Source organism: Liolophura sinensis, chromosome 6 (assembly GCF_032854445.1).
Source record: "Liolophura sinensis isolate JHLJ2023 chromosome 6, CUHK_Ljap_v2, whole genome shotgun sequence".
Classification (NCBI taxonomy): domain Eukaryota; kingdom Metazoa; phylum Mollusca; class Polyplacophora; order Chitonida; family Chitonidae; genus Liolophura; species Liolophura sinensis.
Window position 1 is genome coordinate 1,133,113 of NC_088300.1, and position 24,705 is coordinate 1,157,817.

Genomic DNA, 24,705 nt, shown 5'->3' on the forward strand with positions numbered 1-24,705 from the left:
AGGCCTCAGTGTGCAGAATGGTGTGAGCCTCAGTGTGCAGAGCGGTGTAGGCCTCAGGATGCCAGTTAATTTTGTTGATAAAAACTTCAAATAATATTAGTAGGCACAGTAATATACACAAGTACGAAAAACATGTTATACGAGGACAAAGAATGCGTGAGGATTGTAGTTATATAGCTGTAAAACAATGAGTGCGCCCTCATATTGTTTACACCTGTAAACAAGTAGCAATATCGAAGTTTTACAGCATATTGAAGTTCAGTTAGCTCTATCCTGTGTTCAAAACGAAAACATAACAGGGGATAACATGCATGTTTAAAAGAGAATCTCAGATGAAAAATTGTGTTTTTTAATAATATTTTTGAGATTTTTGCATTCAGGGAAAACGAATATATGAAATTTTTTTTGTATGGTGGGTATTTAGTACCACATTTTGGTATATATCGTCTTGGCATTATAATGTCCTAGATAAGGATGTAATGCATGTCTAATAAATTTAAATCCAAATTTGTTGTTTATATCTATGACATGCATATTTATGAATACATTACAAACATACATATGACTATAATTCAGGTTCAACACATTTGCTTGCTGAAACGACCAAATTCTAGCACAAATATATTTATTAAACATGTGTTAGATACTCGTTTATAAAACATTATTATGCGAAGACGATATATACCAAGAGGTGGCCCCAAATAACCACCAAACAAAAATTATTGTCTTTTTCGACTGAGCCCTCGATTTGCAAAATCTTTGCAAGTCATAGCAAAAGTTGCATGTACCATATATAGACTATTAGCTGATGTGTCAGTATATCAAAACTCTTGTTGGTTAGTCTCAAACATTTCAGAGCTATGTTAACAGATCCTTCCAGTTCTTTAAGAAATATACTAAGTATAGGGACAGAGTTTACAACTCTACGGCGATAGACAATATACTTTGCAAGTTAACAGCTATAGATTCGGCATTGCCTATATAGGCCTAATATCACGCAGCAGAGTTCAAATTAATATAATTAATTAAGTTAGAGATTAAATGTTCAGTACGCATCCAAAATGTAGTGTTATAGGTGCAATGAAATAAATCGTGGTGAAGTGTATCAGTGTACACAGTTCACTGTTTTTCACTTTTAGTTGTGTAAATAGACCTGAAGATTGCTTAGTAAAATTGTATGAATATCGATAATCTTAAATTGTAATTGCATGATCTTTTTATCCACAGGTGCTTTGTATAAAACATTCCTCACGCAAGGCCATACATCTTTGTCATAATTTTGCTGACAACCACATCATGCATCACATGACTTATGGAAGAGCATATCATAAAACTGTTTACATCTGTAAGAGTTACCACCTTTATCGTTAAGTATGGGAACAGCACTCATTTTTCATGAGGACAGTTTGCTTGTTTAGGTTGTGTACGTTTGCGTGATAGATTTAAAGGCTGCCTTGACAAATGAATACTTCTTATTAAATTCAGTATGGAAACAGTATGGAAATGGAAATCGCCTTCAAGTTCTTGAAAAGTTAGCAGTTCTGGCTGAAAATAGCGGCCACGGATCGAATCGTCTACAAGTGCATGCTGGAGTTGTCTCCCTTCAAAGTTGTTTACAGATGGCATCATGTGACACCTAGCAGCGGTGCGTGGAAAAATGAAAAAATCAGCCTGAATGTTCATGTAGGTGTTGTGTACTCGATGCCTGTATCCAGCGTGTGGCTTATTGTAATTTGTCAGCTGATTACTCTGGCTATAGGTTATGATAGACACAAAGATCACATAGCCTCTGTACAGGAGGCCGAGGAAGCGGCATCGAGACGGTGAGAGCAACAACAACATAACACATCAAACATACCACATGCCAGTCCTTCGTGTTTTTGAAGATCAGCACATAATACTTGTATATCTGATGGCAAACTTGAGCTTTCCGATGAAAGGCACATTGTAGTGGAACTAAAGGAGGTTGGATAAGCGGAGAGATTTCGTGACAGTGGTATGAACGATTTCCGTATGTGGGAAGGTCTGCAAGCAACCTGTGGATGCATGGTCGTGCGTTTCCTCCGGGCTCTGCCCGGTTTCCACCCACCATACTGCTGGCTGCCGTCGTATAAGTGAAACATTCTTGAGTAAGGCGTAAAACACCAATCAAATAAATAAATAAATGAACAATTTACCACGGACTGCAGCACCTTTCTGGTTCCAGTAATGACTGGCAGTAGAATTCACTTAGCTAACAGTCATGGCAGGGAAGCATTTGAGTAATTAAGGGTGCAACTGCGACTGGATATTTAGTATGCAATTGCTCTGACATTAGGTTTCGCAAAATTTTTGTTTGGTCAGGGATTGGTTTGGGGTCATTGAGTCTTTGGCTGGACAAACTTTTACCAAATCCAACGTCAAAGCAATCGCCGACTACCTTTTTTTAAGGTAATCATACCATGATGACGTACCATATATTGTATACTTTATTTAAGTTAACTGTTTAGGTCTATATTAAGTAATTTCAAAGAAGAAGTATAACACTTCATGTATCTGGAAGTTACACCCAAGCCATGCTATATACTCTTATTAGTACCTAAGCTTTATGGGCTGTTTGTGGTCCATCCTTTAAAATGGCCTTTACCTGGGATTCAGCCAGAGCTAATGGCCAGGAAAATGTACATGAATATAATTATTATTGTTGAGTAGGTGTCATTATGATCTGCACCAGTTATGGAGCCATGAAGTGGGTCATAGTCCCTTTGCAGCTACGCCTCTCATCACAGATGTTGATGCAGATGGACGTGTGGATATTGTTGCTGCTTCCTTCACAGAGGCACTGACTGTCGTTGATGGAGAGACAGGGAAACAGCTGAGAGATGGATATTGGCCGGTTCAGTTCACAGACAGATGTTTCCATTCCAGTCCTTTACAGGTACAGCTTTACCAAAACAGAATTACCTTACTGCAGAGGCTGAAAGACTTTGTATACTGAACATTATGGTGTAGGCCTAGCCCTGTTTGTCCTTGTGTCAGCTTACTGTGACAGGGTGAGGTGTCATGCATTGTCTTCAGCATGGCATTCCAGTGAGGCAGCACTGGAGATTCATCTGAACAAACAAGCCTGCGACCAGGATAACCACAATGGGTTGTTTTTGTAACATGAAGGACTTTAAGAAATTGTATAATTTGGGCAAAATATCACAGCTATCTGTGACTATTTATGGTTGCCAATTGAAAGAAAATGGTGAAACTCAACTCAAAGGATGGGATTTGGTGAGGAGGGGACTTTCATTATGTGCGCAGAATAAGTTCACACACAATGACTAAAAAGCTGTTATCAGTGGCATGGGTGTGCATCTATCTTGAGGTTTGAGGGAGCTGTCATTATCTGTTCTGGGGAGCATTCATTATTTATTTGATTGGTTGTTGTTCAAGGCTGTACTCAAGCATTCATTGCATGTATGTCAGAGATATATAGGTATATATTCACTGTTTTCCACAGTTTTACCTTTATCTTTATAGTTTGACATTGATGGTGATGGAATGCTGGACATACTGCTCACCACCTCAGCTGGAGAGTTGTTGTTTTATGCCAAAAATGGACAATTGTTACAAGATTACACCTTTACTGTAAGTTTTATTCTAGGTTTAAAACGTTTGGCCTATGTGATATCATTTCTTTGATAATACTTCCCTATGAAGTGAAGATCCACCTCAAAACTTATTCTAGCATGGGATATATTGTGTTAAGCTAAACAGGAAATCTTACCACTGACAAACTGTGAAGCATGTAAAGGAGGGTTGAGCTCATCTTTATTTATGCTTATGCGTATGCTGTAGATTTTGAGTTATCAAATGTATGTCACCGTTGCATTGAGTCAGAACTAGTTGTAATCAGTTCCTGGAGCCAGTTGGCCTCTCTCAGCGACTGATCACTCGCTACTAGGAACATGACGTGATATTATCATTTCCTGATAGTAGATCATGTCCTGCTTTTAGGGATCAGCTCAGCCTAGTCCTGATTAGCTCCTCATGCACTCAAGTGACATAAGTGCTCTGGCAATGCAGTTACAACAGCATCATTTAGCCAATCGAATAGTGTGTAGACTTGGGGCAGTGCCCTTATGAGTGTGATAACTTGTTCTGTTAGTTTTTCCCAGTTGTTGATGAGTGCTGTCGTGTGTGACATAAGCCCCCAGTTGCACAGAGTTGTCCTTAGTTCTGTCCTATCACACTGTGACATAAGCTATGAGTATAGTTAACAGTCTATTGATTCTAGTGTTTTGTTTTGCACAGATTCCTGCTGTACATGTGCGTCGTGATTGGTTCACTCAGGTAGTGACCATATCTCACACGTCTGTTCATGACTTTATCCTGGATGATCCATCCCAAACACAGGTACTGTACACGTACCTGTATGTATACCAACACTGGTACAGGTAATAACAGTTCACTGAGGTAGTGACCATATCTCACACAACTGTTCATGACTTTATCCTGGATGATCCACCTCAAACACAGGTACTGTACACGTACCTGTATGTATACCAACACTGGTACAGGTAATAACAGTTCACTCAGGTAGTGACCATATCTCACACATCTGTTCATGACTTTATCCTGGATGATCCACCTCAAACACAGGTACTGTACACCTACCTGTATGTATTCCAACACTGGTACAGGTAATAACAGTTCACTGAGGTAGTGACCATATCACACATCTGTTCATGACTTTATCTTGGATGATCTAACCCCAAACACAGGTACTGTACACGTACCTGTATGTATACCAACACTGGTACAGGTAATAACAGTTCACTCAGGTAGTGACCATATCTCACACATCTGTTCATGACTTTATCCTGGATGATCCACCTCAAACACAGGTACTGTACACCTACCTGTATGTATACCAACACTGGTACAGGTAATAACAGTTCACTCAGGTAGTGACAATATCTCACACATCTGTTCATGACTTTATCCTGGATGATCCACCTCAAACACAGGTACTGTACACCTACCTGTATGTATACCAACACTGTTACAGGTAATAACAGTTCACTGAGGTAGTGGCCTTATCTCACATGTCTGTTCATGGATGATCTAACCCCAAACACAGGTACTGTATACTTGTCTTGCACAGGTAAAAAAAGACACAGTAGTCAAGATATGATGGGTTTGAATGTATGTTACCCGAATCAAACTTATACTCACTGTTCCATTACATGTATGCTTAGGATGGTGCCGAGCCATGTACAGTGTTAGGCTGTCATTTTATTTTATCATGAACAGGACCCCGTGTACATCAGTGTTGACCCTCACGTGTTGGCCACGCCTGCCCTGGCAGATGTCAACCATGATGGGATTGTGGAAGAGCTGGTCGTACCTGTGTCCTACTACTATGATAGCCACGATTACAGGTATGAGGTTTACATCATCACAGACCTCATCCATGGATAACAAACACAACTCTACCAGCGTTTATATCTTCCTGCACATTTGTTTGTGTGTACTGCTACATGTACCTGTAAGCTTTTCTTTGTTAACTTTACACTGTGTATCTTACATCATGTAGTGTGTACAGAAAAAAGGATTTCTGTGTAGTAGTATTTTGTAAAGTCATTTACTTATGTCCTTGTATTATGTTGTTTGCAATAAGCTTGCATATGCATGTAATTGTCAGTTCTTTGTGTAATACATTTGAAAGAAGTCATTAACATGTGCATTTACTGCTTTAATAATAAGTCTTAATGTCATGTTTAAGACTTCAAAAAAAAAATTATGGTCTCAAATTGAGCCCAGGTCATCACAAAGATGACATTGTGTTTTGCTAAGATGCATACTTTAAATCTCAAAGATTAATGCTGTACAGTATTTTATCCACTTTAGTGTCGGCTTATGCAAAATATTATGTAATACATTTCACATCTTTAAGTCATATGTAGGTCATACTTATTTATTTGATTGTTGTTTTACACGTATTATTAAAATCATATTGGATGACTCCACCAATAAAACACACTTGAACCCAGCTCTTGGTGGTTTAGTGGTGATTGATTCTATAGAGGTCGGGGTTTTTGTCAGGTACCTGTACACATACCACACTCTAGGTGTACTTCTCTTCCTCCAGCAATATGTATGATGATTTCTGAGATCTCTGCATTGTTTGTAAACCGTCTTGATTGCTTATTTTATGTGGTGTCACAGGGACTATTTTACCTGTAATGTACCTGTTCTTGGCCTTACACTTGACAGGCTATTGGAGAAATTACACACCTTATTCAATGTCAGTGAGGAAGATGTGGACAAATATCTGGTCAGTGCTGTGGTCAATGTTAATCTGACCAGTTTGCAGGTGTTACATACTGTTCATCTGGACCTAACTCAGGTGAGTCATTGATCAGTTATGTGGTTAATGTGACCAGTCTGCAGGTGTTACGTACTGTGAATATGGACCTCACTCAGGGGAATCATTGGTCAGTGCTGTAGTAAATGTTAATCTGAACCGTCAGCAGGTGTTACACACTTTTCATCTGGATCTCACTGAGGTGAGTCATTGATCAGTGCTGTAGTCATGGGTAATCTGACCAGTCTACAGGTGTTACATACTGTTTATCTTGACCTAACTCAGGGGAATCATTGATCAGTGCTGTGGTAAGTGTTAATGTGACCAGTCTGCAGGTGTTACACACTGTTCATCTGAACCTCACTGAGATGAGTCATTGATCAGTGCTGTAGTCATGGGTAATCTGACCAGTCTGCAGGTGTTACACACTGTTCATCTGAACCTCACTCAGGTGAGTCATTGATCAGTGCTGTAGTCATGGGTAATCTGACCACTCTGCAGGTGTTACATACTGTTCATCTTGACCTAACTCAGGGGAATCATTGGTCAGTGCTGTGGTAAGTGTTAATGTGACCAGTCTGCAGGTGTTACACACTGTTCATCTGAACCTCACTGAGGTGAGTCATTGATCAGTGCTGTAGTCATGGGTAATCTGACCAGTCTGCAGGTGTTACAAACTGTTCATCTGGACCTAACTCAGGGGAATCATTGGTCAGTGCTGTGGTAAGTGTTAATGTGACCAGTCTGCAGATGTTACACACTGTTCATCTGAACCTCACTCAGGTGAGTCATTGGTCAGTGCCGTAGTAAATGTTAATCTGAACCATCAGCAGGTGTTACACACTGTTCATCTGGACCTCACTGAGGTGAGTCATTGATCAGTGCTGTGGTAAGTGTTAATCTGAACAGTCAGCAGGTGTTACATACTGTTAATCAAGACATCACTCAGGTGAGTCATTGATCAGTTATGTGGTCAGTGTTAATGTGACCAGTCTGCAGGTGTTACACACTGTTCATCTGGACCTTACTGAGGTGAGTCATTGATCAGTGCTGTAGTCATGGGTAATCTGACCACTCTGCAGGTGTTACATACTGTTAATCTAGACGTCACTCTGTTGAATCATTGATCAGTTATGTGGTCAGTGTTAATCTGACCAGTCTGCAGGTGTTACATACTGTTCATCTGGACCTAACTCAGGGGAATCATTGGTCAGTGCTGTAGTCATGGGTAATCTGACCAGTCTGCAGGTGTTACATACTGTTCATCTGGACCTAACTCAGGGGAATCATTGGTCAGTGCTGTGGTAAGTGTTAATGTGACCAGTTTGCAGGTGTTACACACTGTTCATCTGAACTTCACTCAGGTGAGTCATTGATCAGTGCTGTAGTCATGGGTAATCTGACCAGTCTGCAGGTGTTACATACTGTTCATCTGGACCTAACTCAGGGGAATCATTGGTCAGTGCTGTGGTAAGTGTTAATGTGACCAGTCTGCAGGTGTTACACACTGTTCATCTGAACCTCACTGAGGTGAGTCATTGATCAGTGCTGTAGTCATGGGTAATCTGACCAGTCTGCAGGTGTTACATACTGTTCATCTTGACCTAACTCAGGGGAATCATTGGTCAGTGCTGTGGTAAGTGTTAATGTGACCAGTCTGCAGGTGTTACACACTGTTCATCTGAACCTCACTGAGGTGAGTCATTGATCAGTGCTGTAGTCATGGGTAATCTGACCAGTCTGCAGGTGTTACATACTGTTCATCTGGACCTCACTCAAGTGAGTCATTGGTAAGTGCTGTGGTCAGTGTTAATCTGACCACTCTGCAGGTGGTACATACTGTTCATCTGGACCCCAGTCAGTTGAGTCATTGGTGAGTGCTGTGGTCAGTGTTAATCTGACCAGTGTGCAGGTGTTACATACTGTTCATCTGGACCTCAGTCAGGTGAGTCATTGATCAGTGCTGTGGTAAGTGTTAATCTGAACAGTCAGCAGGTGTTACATAATGTGAATCTGGACCTCACTCAGGTGAGTCATTGATCAGTTATGTGGTCATTGTTAATCTGACCAGTCAGCAGGTGTTACATACTGTTCATCTGGACCTCACTCAAGTGAGTCATTGGTCAGTGCTGTGGTCAGTGTTAATCTGACCACTCTGCAGGTGGTACATACTGTTCATCTGGGCCTCAGTCAGGTGAGTCATTGGTGAGTGCTGTGGTAAGTGTTAATCTGACTAGTCTGCAGGTGGTAATACTGTTCATCTGGACCTCAGTCAGGTGAGTCATTGATCAGTGCTGGGGTCAGTGTTAATCTGACCAGTCTGCAGGTGTTACATACTGTTCGTCTGGACCTCAGTCAGGTGAGTCATTGATCAGTGCTGTGGTCAGTGTTAATCTGACCAGTCTGCAGGTGGTACATACTGTTCATCTGGACCTCAGTCAGGTGAGTCATTGGTGAGTGCTGTGGTCAGTGTTAATCTGACCAGTCTGCAGGTGGTACATACTGTTCATCTGGACCTCAGTCGGGTGAGTCATTGGTCAGTGCTGTAGTAAATGTTAATCTGACCAGTCAGCAGGTGTTACACAATGTTCATCTGGATCTCACTGAGGTGAGTCATTGATCAGTTATGTGGTTAATCTGACCTGTCCGCAGGTATTACATACTGTTCATCTGGACCTCACTCAGGTGAGTCATTGATCAGTGCTGTAGTCATGGGTAATCTGACCAGTCCTCAGGTGGTACATACTGTTCATCTGGACCTCAGTCAGGTGAGTCATTGATCAGTGCTGTGGTCAGTGTTAATCTGACCAGTCTGCAGATGTTACATACTGTTCATCTGGACCTCAGTCAGGTGAGTCATTGGTGAGTGCTGTGGTCAGTGTTAATCTGACCAGTCTGCAGGTGGTACATACTGTTCATCTGGACCTCAGTCGGGTGAGTCATTGGTCAGTGCTGTAGTAAATGTTAATCTGACCAGTCAGCAGGTGTTACACAATGTTCATCTGGATCTCACTGAGGTGAGTCATTGATCAGTTATGTGGTTAATCTGACCTGTCCGCAGGTATTACATACTGTTCATCTGGACCTCACTCAGGTGAGTCATTGATCAGTGCTGTAGTCATGGGTAATCTGACCAGTCCTCAGGTGGTACATACTGTTCATCTGGACCTCAGTCAGGTGAGTCATTGATCAGTGCTGTGGTCAGTGTTAATCTGACCAGTCTGCAGGTGGTACATACTGTTCATCTGGACCTCAGTCAGGTGAGTCATTGGTAAGTGCTGTGGTCAGTGTTAATCAGACCAGTCTGCAGGTGGTACATACTGTTCATCTGGACCTCAGTCGGGTGAGTCATTGGTCAGTGCTGTGGTCAGTGGTAACCTCGTACAGTATTTCTCATACCTTTTTTTTCGTATTTTTTTTTTGATTTTCCAGAAAAGTTTTGCAGAATGGATTTACGAAGCTTTGTGAAAGTGGTCTTATGAACTGAATCGGTTACATTATTTGTCAGTCTCAGTTTATTCGGTTTACAGATTGGGCACATACTTAATGGGTATAATTGCACAAAAGTGTGCTGAGGTAATTTCTAACTCTTCTGAAAAGAAGAAATGAATTTTTTCTGCATATATTTTTTTGTGTGAGGATTGAATTTTTATAATGATTATGTTAATATTATTTTAATAATTATAATATACATGTATTTGACTTTGTTATTGGAGAAGATTTACCTTATTTACCAAAAACAAGTAAATAAATATGTACCTCCTCCAGGCATCGGCAGTTTTCCCTGGTTACCTGCTGGCCACACCCACAGTGATTGACCTGGACAGTGAAGGAGGGCCATTAGAGATTGTGGTTGGGACAGGGGCAGGTAACCTCCACGTGGTGGAGTCCTCAGGGGCTCACAGGAAGGGCTTTCCAGTCTCCACAAACAGTCTTACGTCTCAGGTATGGGATGGGTTGTGCAGCCTCTATAGACAGTGTGTTTTGAGTTAAAACTGTGGGGCTTGATTATGTTATTTTTCAACAATATATAACATGTACCGTGAATCTTGAACAATTTGTATTGTTTATTGTTATTTTTGGAGGTGTCTGTGTAAATCTTGTTTTACTAAAACTATCTTTTCATGAATATAAATATATAAGGTGGTGTGAATTACATATGTAAAGTCTGTGCACTATGGACATGCACCTGTATTGTGTAGTCCTGTGTCCCCTGTAGGTGGTTGTTGCAGAGCTGCTGGGAGATGGCAGGTTACAGCTTGTTACCGTTGATCCCAGCGGTAATGTGGCTTGTCACAACAGAGAAGGGCAGCTGGTCTGGGAGGCGGAGGTGTCCGGTCCAGTCATCTCCGGGATGAGGCTGTCTGACATAAATGGGGATGGGAAAGTAGACATTGTCATTACAACACAGGAAGGGTAAGATTTATTGTGGACAGAGTTGTGGTGGACAGGGGCAGAGTTTTGGTGGATGTGGACAGAGTTATGATGGATAGGGACAGAGCTGTTGTGGACATGGACAGAGTTATGATGGACATGGACAGAGTTATGATGGACATGGACAGAGTTATAATGCACAGCTCTGTCCCAGTGGTGGACGGGGACAGATATGGTGGACAAACAGAGTTGTGGTGGGCAGGGAGACAGTTATGATTGACAGGGACAGAGTTATGATTGACAGGGACAGAGTTATGATGAACAAGGACAGAGTTGTGGTGGGCATGGAGAGAGCTGTGATGGACAGGGACAGAGTTATGGTGGACAAAGACAGAGTTATGGTGGACAGAGACAGAGTTATGGTGGATAGGGACAGAGTTATGATGGACAAGGACACAGTTATGATGGACAGGGACACAGTTATGGTGGACAGGGACACAGTTATGGTGGACAGTGACAGAGTTATAGGGACAGGGACAGAGTTATGATGGACAGGGACAGAGTTATGATGGACAAGGACTCAGCTATGGTGGACAGGGACACAGTTATGGTGGACAGGGACAGAGTTATGGTGAACAGGGACAGAGTTATGATGGACAAAGACAGAGTTATTGTGGACAGAGACAGAGTTATGATGGACAGGGACAGAGTTATGATGGACAGGGACAGAGTTATGATGGACAAGGACACAGTTATGGTGGACTGAGACAGAGTTATGGTGGACATGGACAGAGTTATGGTGGATAGGGACAGAGTTATGATGGACAAAGACAGAGTTATTGTGGACAGAGACAGAGTTATGATGGACAGGGACAGAGTTATGGTGGACAAGGACACAGTTATGGTGGACAGGGACAGAGTTATGGTGGACAGGGACAGAGTTATGGTAGACAGGGACAGAGTTATGGTGGACATGGACACAGTTATGATGGACAGGGACACAGTTATGGTGGACAGGGACAGAGTTATGGTGGACAGGGACAGAGTTATGATGGACAAAGACAGAGTTATGGTGGACAGGGACAGAGTTATGGTGGACAGGGACAGAGTTATGATGGACAAAGACAGAGTTATGGTGGACATGGACAGAGTTATGGTGGACAGGGACAGAGTTATGATGGACAGGGACACAGTTATGGTTGACAGAGACACAGTTATGATGGACAGGGACAGAGTTATGGTGGACAGGGACACAGTTATGGTGGACAGGGACACAGTTATGGTGGACAGGGACAGAGTTATGATGGACAGGGACAGAGTTATGGTGGACAGGGACACAGTTATGGTGGACAGGGACAGAGTTATGATGGACAAGGACACAGTTATGGTGGACATGGACAGAGTTATGGTGGACAGGGACAGAGTTTTGGTGGACAGGGACAGAGTTATGATGGACAAAGACAGAGTTATGGTGGACAGAGACAGAGTTATGGTGGACAGGGACAGAGTTATGGTGGACAGGGACAGAGTTATGATGGACAAGGACACAGTTATGGCGGACAGGGACACAGTTATGGTGGACAGGGACAGAGTTATGATGGACAAAGACAGAGTTATGGTGGACAGGGACAGAGTTGTGGTGGATAGGGACCGAGTTATGATGGACAGGGACAGAGTTATGATGGACAAGGACACAGTTATGGTGGACAGGGACAGAGTTATGATGGACAAGGACACAGTTATGATGGACAAGGACACAGTTATGGTGGACAGGGACAGAGTTATGATGGACAAGGACACAGTTATGGTGGACAGGGACAGAGTTATGATGGAGAGGGATAGCGTCTAAGAGGACAGATAGAGGTATAGTTGACAAGAACAGTTTTAGTGGATATGAACATGTTATGACTTGCTGTAGTTGATCTGACCATCCTGGTATTGCTATATGTATGGCAGTACTACGTAAATGTGAAGCATGCTTGTCATTACTTTTACTTTTCATGAACTGGTTACAATACTACCTGCATACCTCTGTACATATGGAGTTTCATGAACTGGTTACAATACTACCTGCATACCTCTGTACATATGGAGTTTCATGAACTGGTTACAATACTACCTGCATACCTCTATACATATGGAGTTTCATGAACTGGTTACAATACTACCTGCATACCTCTGTACATATGGAGTTTCATGAACTGGTTACAATACTACCTGCAAACCTCTGTACATATGGAGTTTCATGAACTGGTTACAATACTACCTGCATACCTCTCTACATATGGAGTTTCATGGACTGGTTACAATACATACCTGCATACCTCTGTACATATGGAGTTTCATGAACTGGTTACAATACTACCTGCATACCTCTGTACATATGGAGTTTCATGAACTGGTTACAATACTACCTGCATACCATGTACATATGGAGTTTCACGAACTGGTTACAATACTACCTGCATACCTCTGTACATATGGAGTTTCATGAACTGGTTACAATACTACCTGCATACCTCTGTACATATGGAGTTTCATGAACTGGTTACAATACTACCTGCATACCTCTGTACATATGGAGTTTCATGAACTGGTTACAATACTACCTGCATACCTATGTATGTATGGAGTTTCATGAACTGGTTACAATACTACCTGCATACCTCTGTACATATGGAGTTTCATGAACTGGTTACAATACTACCTGCATACCTCTGTACATATGGAGTTTCACGAACTGGTTACAATACTACCTGCATACCTCTGTACATATGGAGTTTCATGAACTGGTTACAATACTACCTGCATACCTCTGTACATATGGAGTTTCATGAACTGGTTACAATACTACCTGCATACCATGTACATATGGAGTTTCATGAACTGGTTACAATACTACCTGCATACCTCTGTACATATGGAGTTTCATGAACTGGTTGCAATACTACCTGCATACCATGTACATATGGAGTTTCATGAACTGGTTACAATACTGGTTGCAATACTACCTGCATACCATGTACGTATGGAGTGTCATGAACTGGTTACAATACTACCTGCATACCTCTGTACATATGGAGTTTCATGAACTGGTTACAATACTACCTGCATACCTCTGTACATATGGAGTTTCATGAACTGGTTACAATACTACCTGCATACCATGTACATATGGAGTTTCATGAACTGGTTACAATACTACCTGCATACCTCTGTACATATGGAGTTTCATGAACTGGTTACAATACTACCTGCATACCATGTACATATGGAGTTTCATGAACTGGTTGCAATACTACCTGCATACCATGTACATATGGAGTTTCATGAACTGGTTACAATACTACCTGCATACCATGTACATATAGAGTTTCATGGACTGGTTACAATACTACCTGCATACCTCTGTACATATGGAGTTTCATGAACTGGTTACAATACTACCTGCATACCTCTGTACATATGGAGTTTCATGAACTGGTTACAATACTACCTGCATACCTCTGTACATATGGAGTTTCATGAACTGGTTACAATACTACCTGCATACCATGTACATATGGAGTTTCATGAACTGGTTACAATACTACCTGCATACCTCTGTACATATGGAGTTTCATGAACTGGTTGCAATACTACCTGCATACCATGTACATATGGAGTTTCATGAACTGGTTACAATACTACCTGCATACCATGTACATATGGAGTTTCATGAACTGGTTGCAATACTACCTGCATACCATGTACATATGGAGTTTCATGGACTGGTTACAATACTACCTGCATACCATGTACATATGGAGTTTCATGAACTGGTTACAATACTACCTGCATACCATGTACATATGGAGTTTCATGAACTGGTTGCAATACTACTTGCATACCTCTGTACATATGGAGTTTCATGAACTGGTTACAATACTACCTGTATACCTCTGTACATATGGAGTTTCATGAACTGGTTACATATGCAGATATTGCACTTGTGACACATGGATACACACATATGGAGTTTGTGTACAGTGTAGCACAGGGCTCTACCTAGTACACTGTGTTAAATATGCTATGTAGCTGGTTTTGGAAGTGTAACAATTTTTTAAAACTGAAGTAACAAATTTTCACTAAACATGACAAATATGTACATGTGATAATTTTGTACTTTGTTTCAGATCTATCCATGTGCTTTCTGGTGATTCAGGGAGCGAACTCTCTGGTTGGCCTGTAACCCTGGGGTTTCCTGTCACAGCCAATGTCCTCATCAGCAGACTGTCCAAACTCACTCCTCACTCTGTAGATATGGTGAGCATATAGTAACACTCTGTCCTCTCTATGTTCTCTGTTACTCTGGGGTTTACTGTCACAGCCAATGTTCTCATCAACAGACTGTCCAAACTCACTTCTCACTGTGTAGATATGGTGAGCAGATAGTAACACTCTGTCCTCTCTATGTTCTCTGTTACTCTGGGGTTTACTGTCAGAGCCAATGTTCTCATCAACAGACTGTCCAAACTCACTTCTCACTGTGTAGATATGGTGAGCAGATAGTAACACTCTGTCCTCTCTATGTTCTCTGTTACTCTGGGGTTTCCTGTCACAGCCAATGCCCTCATCAACAGACTGTCCAAACTCACTCCTCACTCTGTAGATATGGTGAGCATATATTAACACTCTGTCCTCTCTATGTTCTCTGTTACTCTGGAATTTACTATCACAGCCAATGTTCTCATCAACAGACTATCCAAACTCACTTCTCACTGTGTAGATATGGTGAGCAGACAGTGGCGCACTGTCCTCTCTGTGTTCTCTGTTAGTCTGGGGTTTACTGTCACAGCCAATGTCCTCATTAACAGACTGTCCAAACTCACTTCTCACTGTGTAGATATGGTGAGCAGATAGTAACACTCTTTCCTCTCTATGTTCTCTGTTACTCTGGGGTTTCCTGTCACAGCCAATGCCCTCATCAACAGACTGTCCAAACTCACTCCTCACTGTGTAGATATGGTGAGCATATAGTAACACTCTGTCCTCTCTATGTTCTCTGTTACTCTGGGGTTTACTGTCAGAGCCAATATTCTCATCAACAGACTGTCCAAACTCACTTCTCACTGTGTAGATATGGTGAGCAGATAGTAACACTCTGTCCTCTATATTTTCTCTGTTACTCTGGGGTTTACTGTCAGAGCTAATGTCCTCATCAACAGACTGTCCAAACTCACTTCTCACTGTGTAGATATGGTGAGCAGATAGTAACACTCTGTCCTCTCTATGTTCTCTGTTACTCTGGGGTTTACTGTCACAGCCAATGTTCTCATCAACAGACCGTCCAAACTCACTTCTCACTATGTAGATATGGTGAGCAGATAGTAACACTCTGTCCTCTCTGTGTTCTCTGTTACTCAGGAGTTTACTGTCACAGCTAATGTCCTCATCAACAGACTGTCCAAACTCACTCCTCACTGTGTAGATATGGTGAGCAGATAGTAACACTCTGTCCTCTATATTTTCTCTGTTACTCTGGGGTTTACTGTCACAGCTAATGTCCTCATCAACAGACTGTCCAAACTCAGTCCATGCTCTGTAGATATGGTGAGCAGAGAGAAACACACTGACCTCTCTGTGTTCTCTGTTACTCTGGGGTTTACTGTTACAGCCAATGTCCTCATCAGCAGACTGTCCAAACTCACTTCTCACTGTGTAGATACAGTGAGCATATAGTAACACTCTGTCCTCTATATGTTCTCTGTTACTCTGGGGTTTACTGTCACAGCTAATGTCCTCATCAACAGACTGTCCAAACTCACTTCTCACTGTGTAGATATGGTGAGCAGATAGTAACACTCTGTCCTCTCTATGTTCTCTGTTACTCTGGGGTTTCCTGTCACAGCCAATGCCCTCATCAACAGACTGTCCAAACTCACTCCTCACTGTGTAGATATGGTGAGCATATAGTAACACTCTGTCCTCTCTATGTTCTCTGTTACTCTGGGGTTTACTGTCAGAGCCAATATTCTCATCAACAGACTGTCCAAACTCACTTCTCACTGTGTAGATATGGTGAGCAGATAGTAACACTCTGTCCTCTATATTTTCTCTGTTACTCTGGGGTTTACTGTCACAGCTAATGTCCTCATCAACAGACTGTCCAAACTCACTTCTCACTGTGTAGATATGGTGAGCAGATAGTAACACTCTGTCCTCTCTATGTTCTCTGTTACTCTGGGGTTTACTGTCACAGCCAATGTTCTCATCAACAGACCGTCCAAACTCACTTCTCACTATGTAGATATGGTGAGCAGATAGTAACACTCTGTCCTCTCTGTGTTCTCTGTTACTCTGGGGTTTCCTGTCACAGCCAATGCCCTCATCAACAGACTGTCCAAACTCACTCCTCACTCTGTAGATATGGTGAGCAGATAGTAACACTCTGTCCTCTCTATGTTCTCTGTTAGTCTGGGGTTTCCTGTCACAGCCAATGTCCTCATTAACAGACTGTCCAAACTCAGTCCATGCTCTGTAGATATGGTGAGCAGAGAGAAACACACTGACCTCTCTGTGTTCTCTGTTACTCTGGGGTTTACTGTTACAGCCAATGTCCTCATCAGCAGACTGTCCAAACTCACTTCTCACTGTGTAGATACAGTGAGCATATAGTAACACTCTGTCCTCTCTATGTTCTCTGTTACTCTGGAGTTTACTGTCACAGCTAATGTCCTCATCAACAGACTGTCCAAACTCACTTCTCACTGTGTAGATATGGTGAGCAGATAGTAACACTCTGTCCTCTCTATGTTCTCTGTTACTCTGGGGTTTCCTGTCACAGCCAATGCCCTCATCAACAGACTGTCCAAACTCACTCCTCACTGTGTAGATATGGTGAGCATATAGTAACACTCTGTCCTCTCTATGTTCTCTGTTACTCTGGGGTTTACTGTCAGAGCCAATATTCTCATCAACAGACTGTCCAAACTCACTTCTCACTGTGTAGATATGGTGAGCAGATAGTAACACTCTGTCCTCTATATTTTCTCTGTTACTCTGGGGTTTACTGTCACAGCTAATGTCCTCATCAACAGACTGTCCAAACTCACTTCTCACTGTGTAGATATGGTGAGCAGATAGTAACACTCTGTCCTCTCTATGTTCTCTGTTACTCTGGGGTTTACTGTCACAGCCAATGTTCTCATCAACAGACCGTCCAAACTCACTTCTCACTATGTAGATATGGTGAGCAGATAGTAACACTCTGTCCTCTCTGTGTTCTCTGTTACTCAGGAGTTTACTGTCACAGCTAATGTCCTCATCAACAGACTGTCCAAACTCAGTCCATGCTCTGTAGATATGGTGAGCAGATAGTAACACTCTGTCCTCTCTATGTTCTCTGTTACTCTGGGGTTTACTGTCACAGCCAATGTTCTCATCAACAGACCGTCCAAACTCACTTCTCACTATGTAGATATGGTGAGCAGATAGTAACACTCTGTCCTCTCTGTGTTCTCTGTTACTCAGGAGTTTACTGTCACAGCCAATGTCCTCATCAGCAGACTGTCCAAACTCACGTCTCACTGTGTAGATACAGTGAGCATATAGTAACACTCTGTCCTCTCTATGTTCTCTGTTACTCTGGGGTTTACTGTCACAGCTAATGTCCTCATCAACAGACTGTCCAAACTCACTTCCCACTGTGTAGATATGGTGAGCAGATAGTAACACTCTGTCCTCTCTATGTTCTCTGTTAGTCTGGGGTTTCCTGTCACAGCCAATGTCCTCATTAACAGACTGCCCAAACTCAGTCCATGCTCTGTAGATATGGTGAGCAGAGAGAAACACACTGACCTCTCTGTGTTCTCTGTTACTCTGGGGTTTACTGTTACAGCCAATGTCCTCATCAGCAGACTGTCCAAACTCACTTCTCACTGTGTAGATACAGTGAGCATATAGTAACACTCTGTCCTCTCTATGTTCTCTGTTACTCTGGGGTTTACTGTTACAGCTAATGTCCTCATCAACAGACTGTCCAAACTCACTTCTCACTGTGTAGATATGGTGAGCAGATAGTAACACTCTGTCTTCTCTATGTTCTCTTTTACTCTGAGCTTTACTGTCACAGTTAATGACAGTAGTTATATTGTAACCAGCTTGTAAAGCAGTTTAAAATAATTGATTAGATGTTTGCTTTATTTCCATTGTTCTTTGAATGCACTGATGAGAGATTACTGTGTTAATTGGTTCCCTTAGGATATGTTTATTAAGTGATAAATTATGATAGAGTGTAATGGTGTACATGCAGTAGGTACATGTAACGGCTGTAAATGTCTACATATACATCCATGTAGGTACATGTACATGTAAGTTGTAGAAATTTATTGCTGTATACTTGTATATCTACACTGTTTATCACTGATATGAGACTTTCAGCATTTTGTCTTCCTGTCTTCTCCCAGATTATCCTCACAGATGATGGCAGCATACACCTGGTGTCCAGTGATCATCACTGCAGAAAACATATTCCAATTGGTGAAACCTCATTGGTCCAGGTCTTGTCACATGACCTGATCAGCCAATCAGAAGGCCTTGAGTTACTGATCGCCACCAAGGATGGGACATTGTTGTGCTTTGGTGTTGGTTATGGGCATGTGCAAAGTCTGAGTGACAATGGTGGGAGTGTGGAGGATAAAGTGCACTCTGTCCCTGCTGACCTCAAAACTTACAATGACTTTTATTATGGACAAAACAAGGTAATGTGTTTAAAGGATTAGAATTAGGTAAATGTTTAGCCTACTTTTACATGTACATGTTAAAAGTGTTAGCTGCTGAATGTAATGTGTAAGTCAGACTTCATGAATGTCGAGAAGAATTTGGAAGACTGTCCGATTCAGACATCTTCCAGCTTTAATGCAGTGTAGTGCCAAGCTCTATACATGTATCTCCATCAGGTTATATCTCGTGTGTACAGTATAGTGCCAGGTCATATATCTCCTTGAGGTTATATGTTGTGTGTACAGTATAGTGCCAAGCTATGCATCTCCCTCAGGTTACAGTGTATGTCTTGTGTGTACAGTATGGTGTCTGCAATTGACCACTTGAAAATAAATGTGAAATTTTAGTGTACATGCATGTTTATTTATTTTATTGAACTCAATGCTCATGAATAAATCACACCTGTAAAATTATGGTCAGAAATCCACTGACACACCTGCTGACATAAAATGTTATCAGAACAAGCGACAGCTGGGTTTGAACACAGGATATCATTGGCCTGTGACTAATGAATATATGTCCCTTGTTCAGATGTCCCTTTCACTCCTTTACCATTTTATTGCTTCGCACCTTTGTTCCAGACAGGAATTGTAATCACAAATCATTTACCAGGAATCACAGATGTATCCAGTACCAGCTTCTATCTGAGCTACAAGATCACTGGAATTCCTAAAAGCACAGGAGAGTTCCACATCAAGGTAGGCAAATCCGTTTGTCATAGACTTACTTTTCAAATAAAGTGATAAAGTATAATGCATGTAAGTACCATTTTAACTTGAGTACCTTCTTGTACTTTGAAAATGATTGTCGATTAAGTTTGTTTGTATTCTTTTTGTACATGGTAACGTTTCACCCTTATATATTTTATGGTCTTCGTTAATGGCATCAGCATAGTACTTTTTCAGACCTACTTGTTTGCAGGTTTACTTTGGACGCCATCTGTTGGCTCAGGCATCTCACTCACATCCTGGAGAGTATTTCATCACTGTGCAGTCCTGGTTGACTCCTAGTCATGGTCATGTGACTGTGGTTTTGACGAATCATCATGGCCAAGTCTACCAGGATTCCATGTCAGTCAGGTAAAGACACCTTTGCAGATGATGCAGATAAATGCTCAGTTCATTTCTATCTTATGTCGGAGCGTCGGCATTGGGGTCCAATAACAGAGAAAGCAATGCTAAACAAAATGTTATGGGAGGTATCAGGAGTATTGTGGGTATTGAGATTAAGGTTTGTACACACGTCAAGTACAATACCATGATTAAGGTTTGCACACACGCCGAGTACAATACCACGATTAAGGTTTGCACACACGTCGAGTACAATACCACGATTAAGGTTTGCACACACGCCGAGTACAGTACCACGATTGCCATGATTAAGGTTTGTTCAGGTTGGCCACAATACCACGATTAAGGTTTGTACACACATCGAGTACAATTCCAAGATTAAGGTTTGTTCACGTGGACCACAATACCACGATTAAGGTTTGCACACACGCCGAGTACAGTTCCACGATTAAGGTTTGCACACACGCCGAGTACAATACCACGATTAAGGTTTGCACACACGCCGAGTACAATGCCATGATTAAGGTTTGCACACACGCCGAGTACAATGCCACGATTAAGGTTTGCACACACGTCGAGTACAATACCACGATTAAGGTTTGCACACACGCCGAGTACAATGCCATGATTAAGGTTTGCACACACGCCGAGTACAATGCCATGATTAAGGTTTGCACACACGCCGAGTACAATACCACGATTAAGGTTTGCACACACGTCGAGTACAATACCACGATTAAGGTTTGCACACACGCCGAGTACAGTACCACGATTGCCATGATTAAGGTTTGTTCAGGTTGGCCACAATACCACGATTAAGGTTTGTACACACATCGAGTACAATTCCAAGATTAAGGTTTGTTCACGTGGACCACAATACCACGATTAAGGTTTGCACACACGCCGAGTACAGTTCCACGATTAAGGTTTGCACACACGCCGAGTACAATACCACGATTAAGGTTTGCACACACGCCGAGTACAATGCCATGATTAAGGTTTGCACACACGCCGAGTACAATGCCACGATTAAGGTTTGCACACACGTCGAGTACAATACCACGATTAAGGTTTGCACACACGCCGAGTACAATGCCATGATTAAGGTTTGCACACACGCGGAGTACAATGCCATGATTAAGGTTTGCACACACGCCGAGTACAATACCACGATTAAGGTTTGCACACACGCCGAGTACAATACCACGATTAAGGTTTGCACACACGCTGAGTACAATACCACAATGCCATGATTAAGGTTTGTTCAGGTTGGCCACAATACCACGATTAAGGTTTGTACACACGCCGAGTACAGTTCCACGATTAAGGTTTGCACACACGCCGAGTACAATACCACGATTAAGGTTTGCACACACGCCGAGTACAATACCATGATTAAGGTTTGCACACACGCCGAGTACAATACCACGATTAAGGTTTGCACACACGCCGAGTACAATACCACAATGCCACGATTAAGGTTTGTTCAGGTTGGCCACAATACCACGATTAAGGTTTGTACACACGTCGAGTACAATTCCACGATTAAGGTTTGTTCACGTCGACCACAATACCAGGATTAAGGTTTGTACACACGCCGAGTACAGTTCCACGATTAAGGTTTGCACACACGCCGAGTACAATGCCACGATTAAGGTTTGTTCAGGTTGGCCACAATACCACGATTAAGGTTTGTACACACGTCGAGTACAATTCCACGATTAAGGTTTGTTCACGTCGACCACAATACCAGGATTAAGGTTTGTACACACGCCGAGTACAGTTCCACGATTAAGGTTTGCACACACGCTGAGTACATCACCACGATTAAGGTTTGTTCACGTTGACCACAATACCACGATTAAGGTTTGTACACACGCCGAACACAATACCAGGATTAAGGTTTGTACACACGCCGAGTACAATACCACGATTAAGGTTTGCACACACGTCGAGCACAATACCACGATTAAGGTTTGCACACACGCCGAGCACAATACCACGATTAAGGTTTGCACTTAGCATGATACCACGATTAGGGTTTGTACACACGCCGAGTACAATACCACGATTAAGGTTTGCACACACATCGAGTACAATACCACGATTAAGGTTTGCACTTAGCACAATACCACGATTAAGGTTTGCACACACGCCGAGCACAATACCATGATTAAGGTTTGCACTTAGCACGATACCACGATTAGGGTTTGTACACACGCTGAGTACAATACCACGATTAAGGTTTGCACACACGTCGAGTACAATACCACGATTAAGGTTTGCACTTAGCACAATACCACGATTAAGGTTTGCATACACGCCGAGCACAATACCATGTTTAAGGTTTGCACTTAGCACGATACCACGATTAGGGTTTGTACACACGCGGAGTACAATACCATGATTAAGGTTTGCACTTAGCACAATACCACGATTAGGGTTTGTTTGTACACACGCCGAGTACAATACCACGATTAAGGTTTGCACTTAGTTAAGCACAATACGACGATTAAGGTTTGTACACACGTCGAGCACAATATCACGAGAAGGATATTCCATCGTTCATTAGGTGTATACAGATTAAACACCATAAATTTTTGAACTCCTGACTTATTAGCATCAGAGTTAAACTACATGTTAGGGGTGGTATCTCAGAAAGTACAGGGGGCCTCCGTGGCTCATTTGGTTAGCGCGGTAGGGCAGAGTAATGACCCAGGAGTCTCTCGCCAATGTGGTCGCTGTGAGTTCAAGTCCAGCTCAAACTGGCTTCCTCTCCGGCCGTAAGTGGGAAGGTCTGCCAGCAACCTGCGGATGGTTGTGGGTTTCCCCCGGGCTCTGCCCGGTTTCCACCCACCATAATGCTGACCGCCGTCGTATAAGTGAAATATTCTTGAGTAGGGCGTAAAACACCAATCAAATAAATCAATCAAATAAATCAAAAAGTACAGAAAGTACATATTTCAGTTTTTTTATGTACCATGCTCAAGATTTGCATTGATATGTTTCCATTTCCAAGTTGGGAACTTATGAAGTGGAGAAAGCCTTTATCTTGTTTTTTTTCAGTTACATGATAGATTCTATTACAAAGCACTTGTTCATTGGGTGATTGTGTTTGTTGCTAGGTTTCACAGAGTCTCTCTACAGGATCTCCAGTGGTTGTTGTGTGGACCATTCTTGGCAATCTTAATTTTGCTGCTGATATTACATGGATTTCCAGCTAAAGACTTATTACCTATGACTATGCCTTTTAAACAAAGATGACAAAATATGATTTTGCTAGAATCGTCGGTTTTGTTTCTGTACTTTTTAATAAACTCTTTTGTATGTAATTCCCTGATTTTGCGTGATGTTTTGTCTCTGTTAGGCCATACATATTGTACACATGTATGTAGTTGACCAATGGTGTTACCTGTTGAAATCCAGCTTGCTCTCATTCACCTGCAGCTTTAAGTCTTGAGGTATGCGATAAACCAGGGAAAAGGTGACTATTTCTTTAGTGATCCACTGTGGTTACTTCAACCATAAACCTGTCATTTTATTAGGGAAATATTTCTGAGCACCACGTTAGTTACAAGTAAAACATCAATAATATAATTTATTACACGAACACCTGTTAATATTTTTGAATTAGGCCCTTCTGTACGTATCCCCACCGTCCTGCCATCTGCAGATCACAAAGAGTAGCTAATCAAACGTCGTACAAAGATTTCTGATGTTGAAGGTAAATATACACATAAAGTCTATTCATTTAACGATGAATAAATATGAATGTTTTTTTTACGGTGACATTGTGTAGACATTCAGTGATCAAAGAATCTGTGGTTACCGCAAACGCTGTATGTGCTTCGTTCAAGGGGTCTCCCGAGTAACACGCATTGATCCACAGATCGCTATAGAGGCATGCTGAGGCTTACAGTGAGCAAGGTCCGCGAACCAGCTGATGTATTTCCCAAGCCTGTATGTACATGTACTTAGAAAGTCGGTTTGGAGCTCTTGGGTTTCGGGTTTAAAGGGCTCCGGTGTATCATGCAGTTAGTTTAGGGAGATCTACGTGTAGATACTCCAGGCAAATGATGACATTGATTGGAAAAAAGAGTGCTTCGTTTTGGTTGAATCGGGATTAGTATTTACAGTAGTCGCTCAAAAAAGTTGTTGTAG

The 24,705-nt window shown here is 42.0% G+C and overlaps 1 protein-coding gene across 1 annotated transcript; it reads left to right on the forward strand.

Moving 5' to 3' along the window:
* The first annotated feature begins 1,630 nt into the window (after positions 1-1,630).
* Positions 1,631-23,878, forward strand: LOC135468487 (uncharacterized). The gene is made up of 13 exons (XM_064746770.1): positions 1,631-1,823; positions 2,692-2,917; positions 3,508-3,615; positions 4,282-4,383; positions 5,284-5,411; positions 6,247-6,379; positions 10,106-10,282; positions 10,557-10,753; positions 14,887-15,016; positions 19,159-19,452; positions 20,056-20,172; positions 20,396-20,553; positions 23,670-23,878. The coding sequence occupies exons 1-13, from the start codon at positions 1,702-1,704 to the stop codon at positions 23,806-23,808; spliced, it is 2,031 nt and encodes a 676-aa protein (XP_064602840.1). The 5' UTR covers positions 1,631-1,701; the 3' UTR covers positions 23,809-23,878.
* Positions 23,879-24,705: the final 827 nt, after the last annotated feature.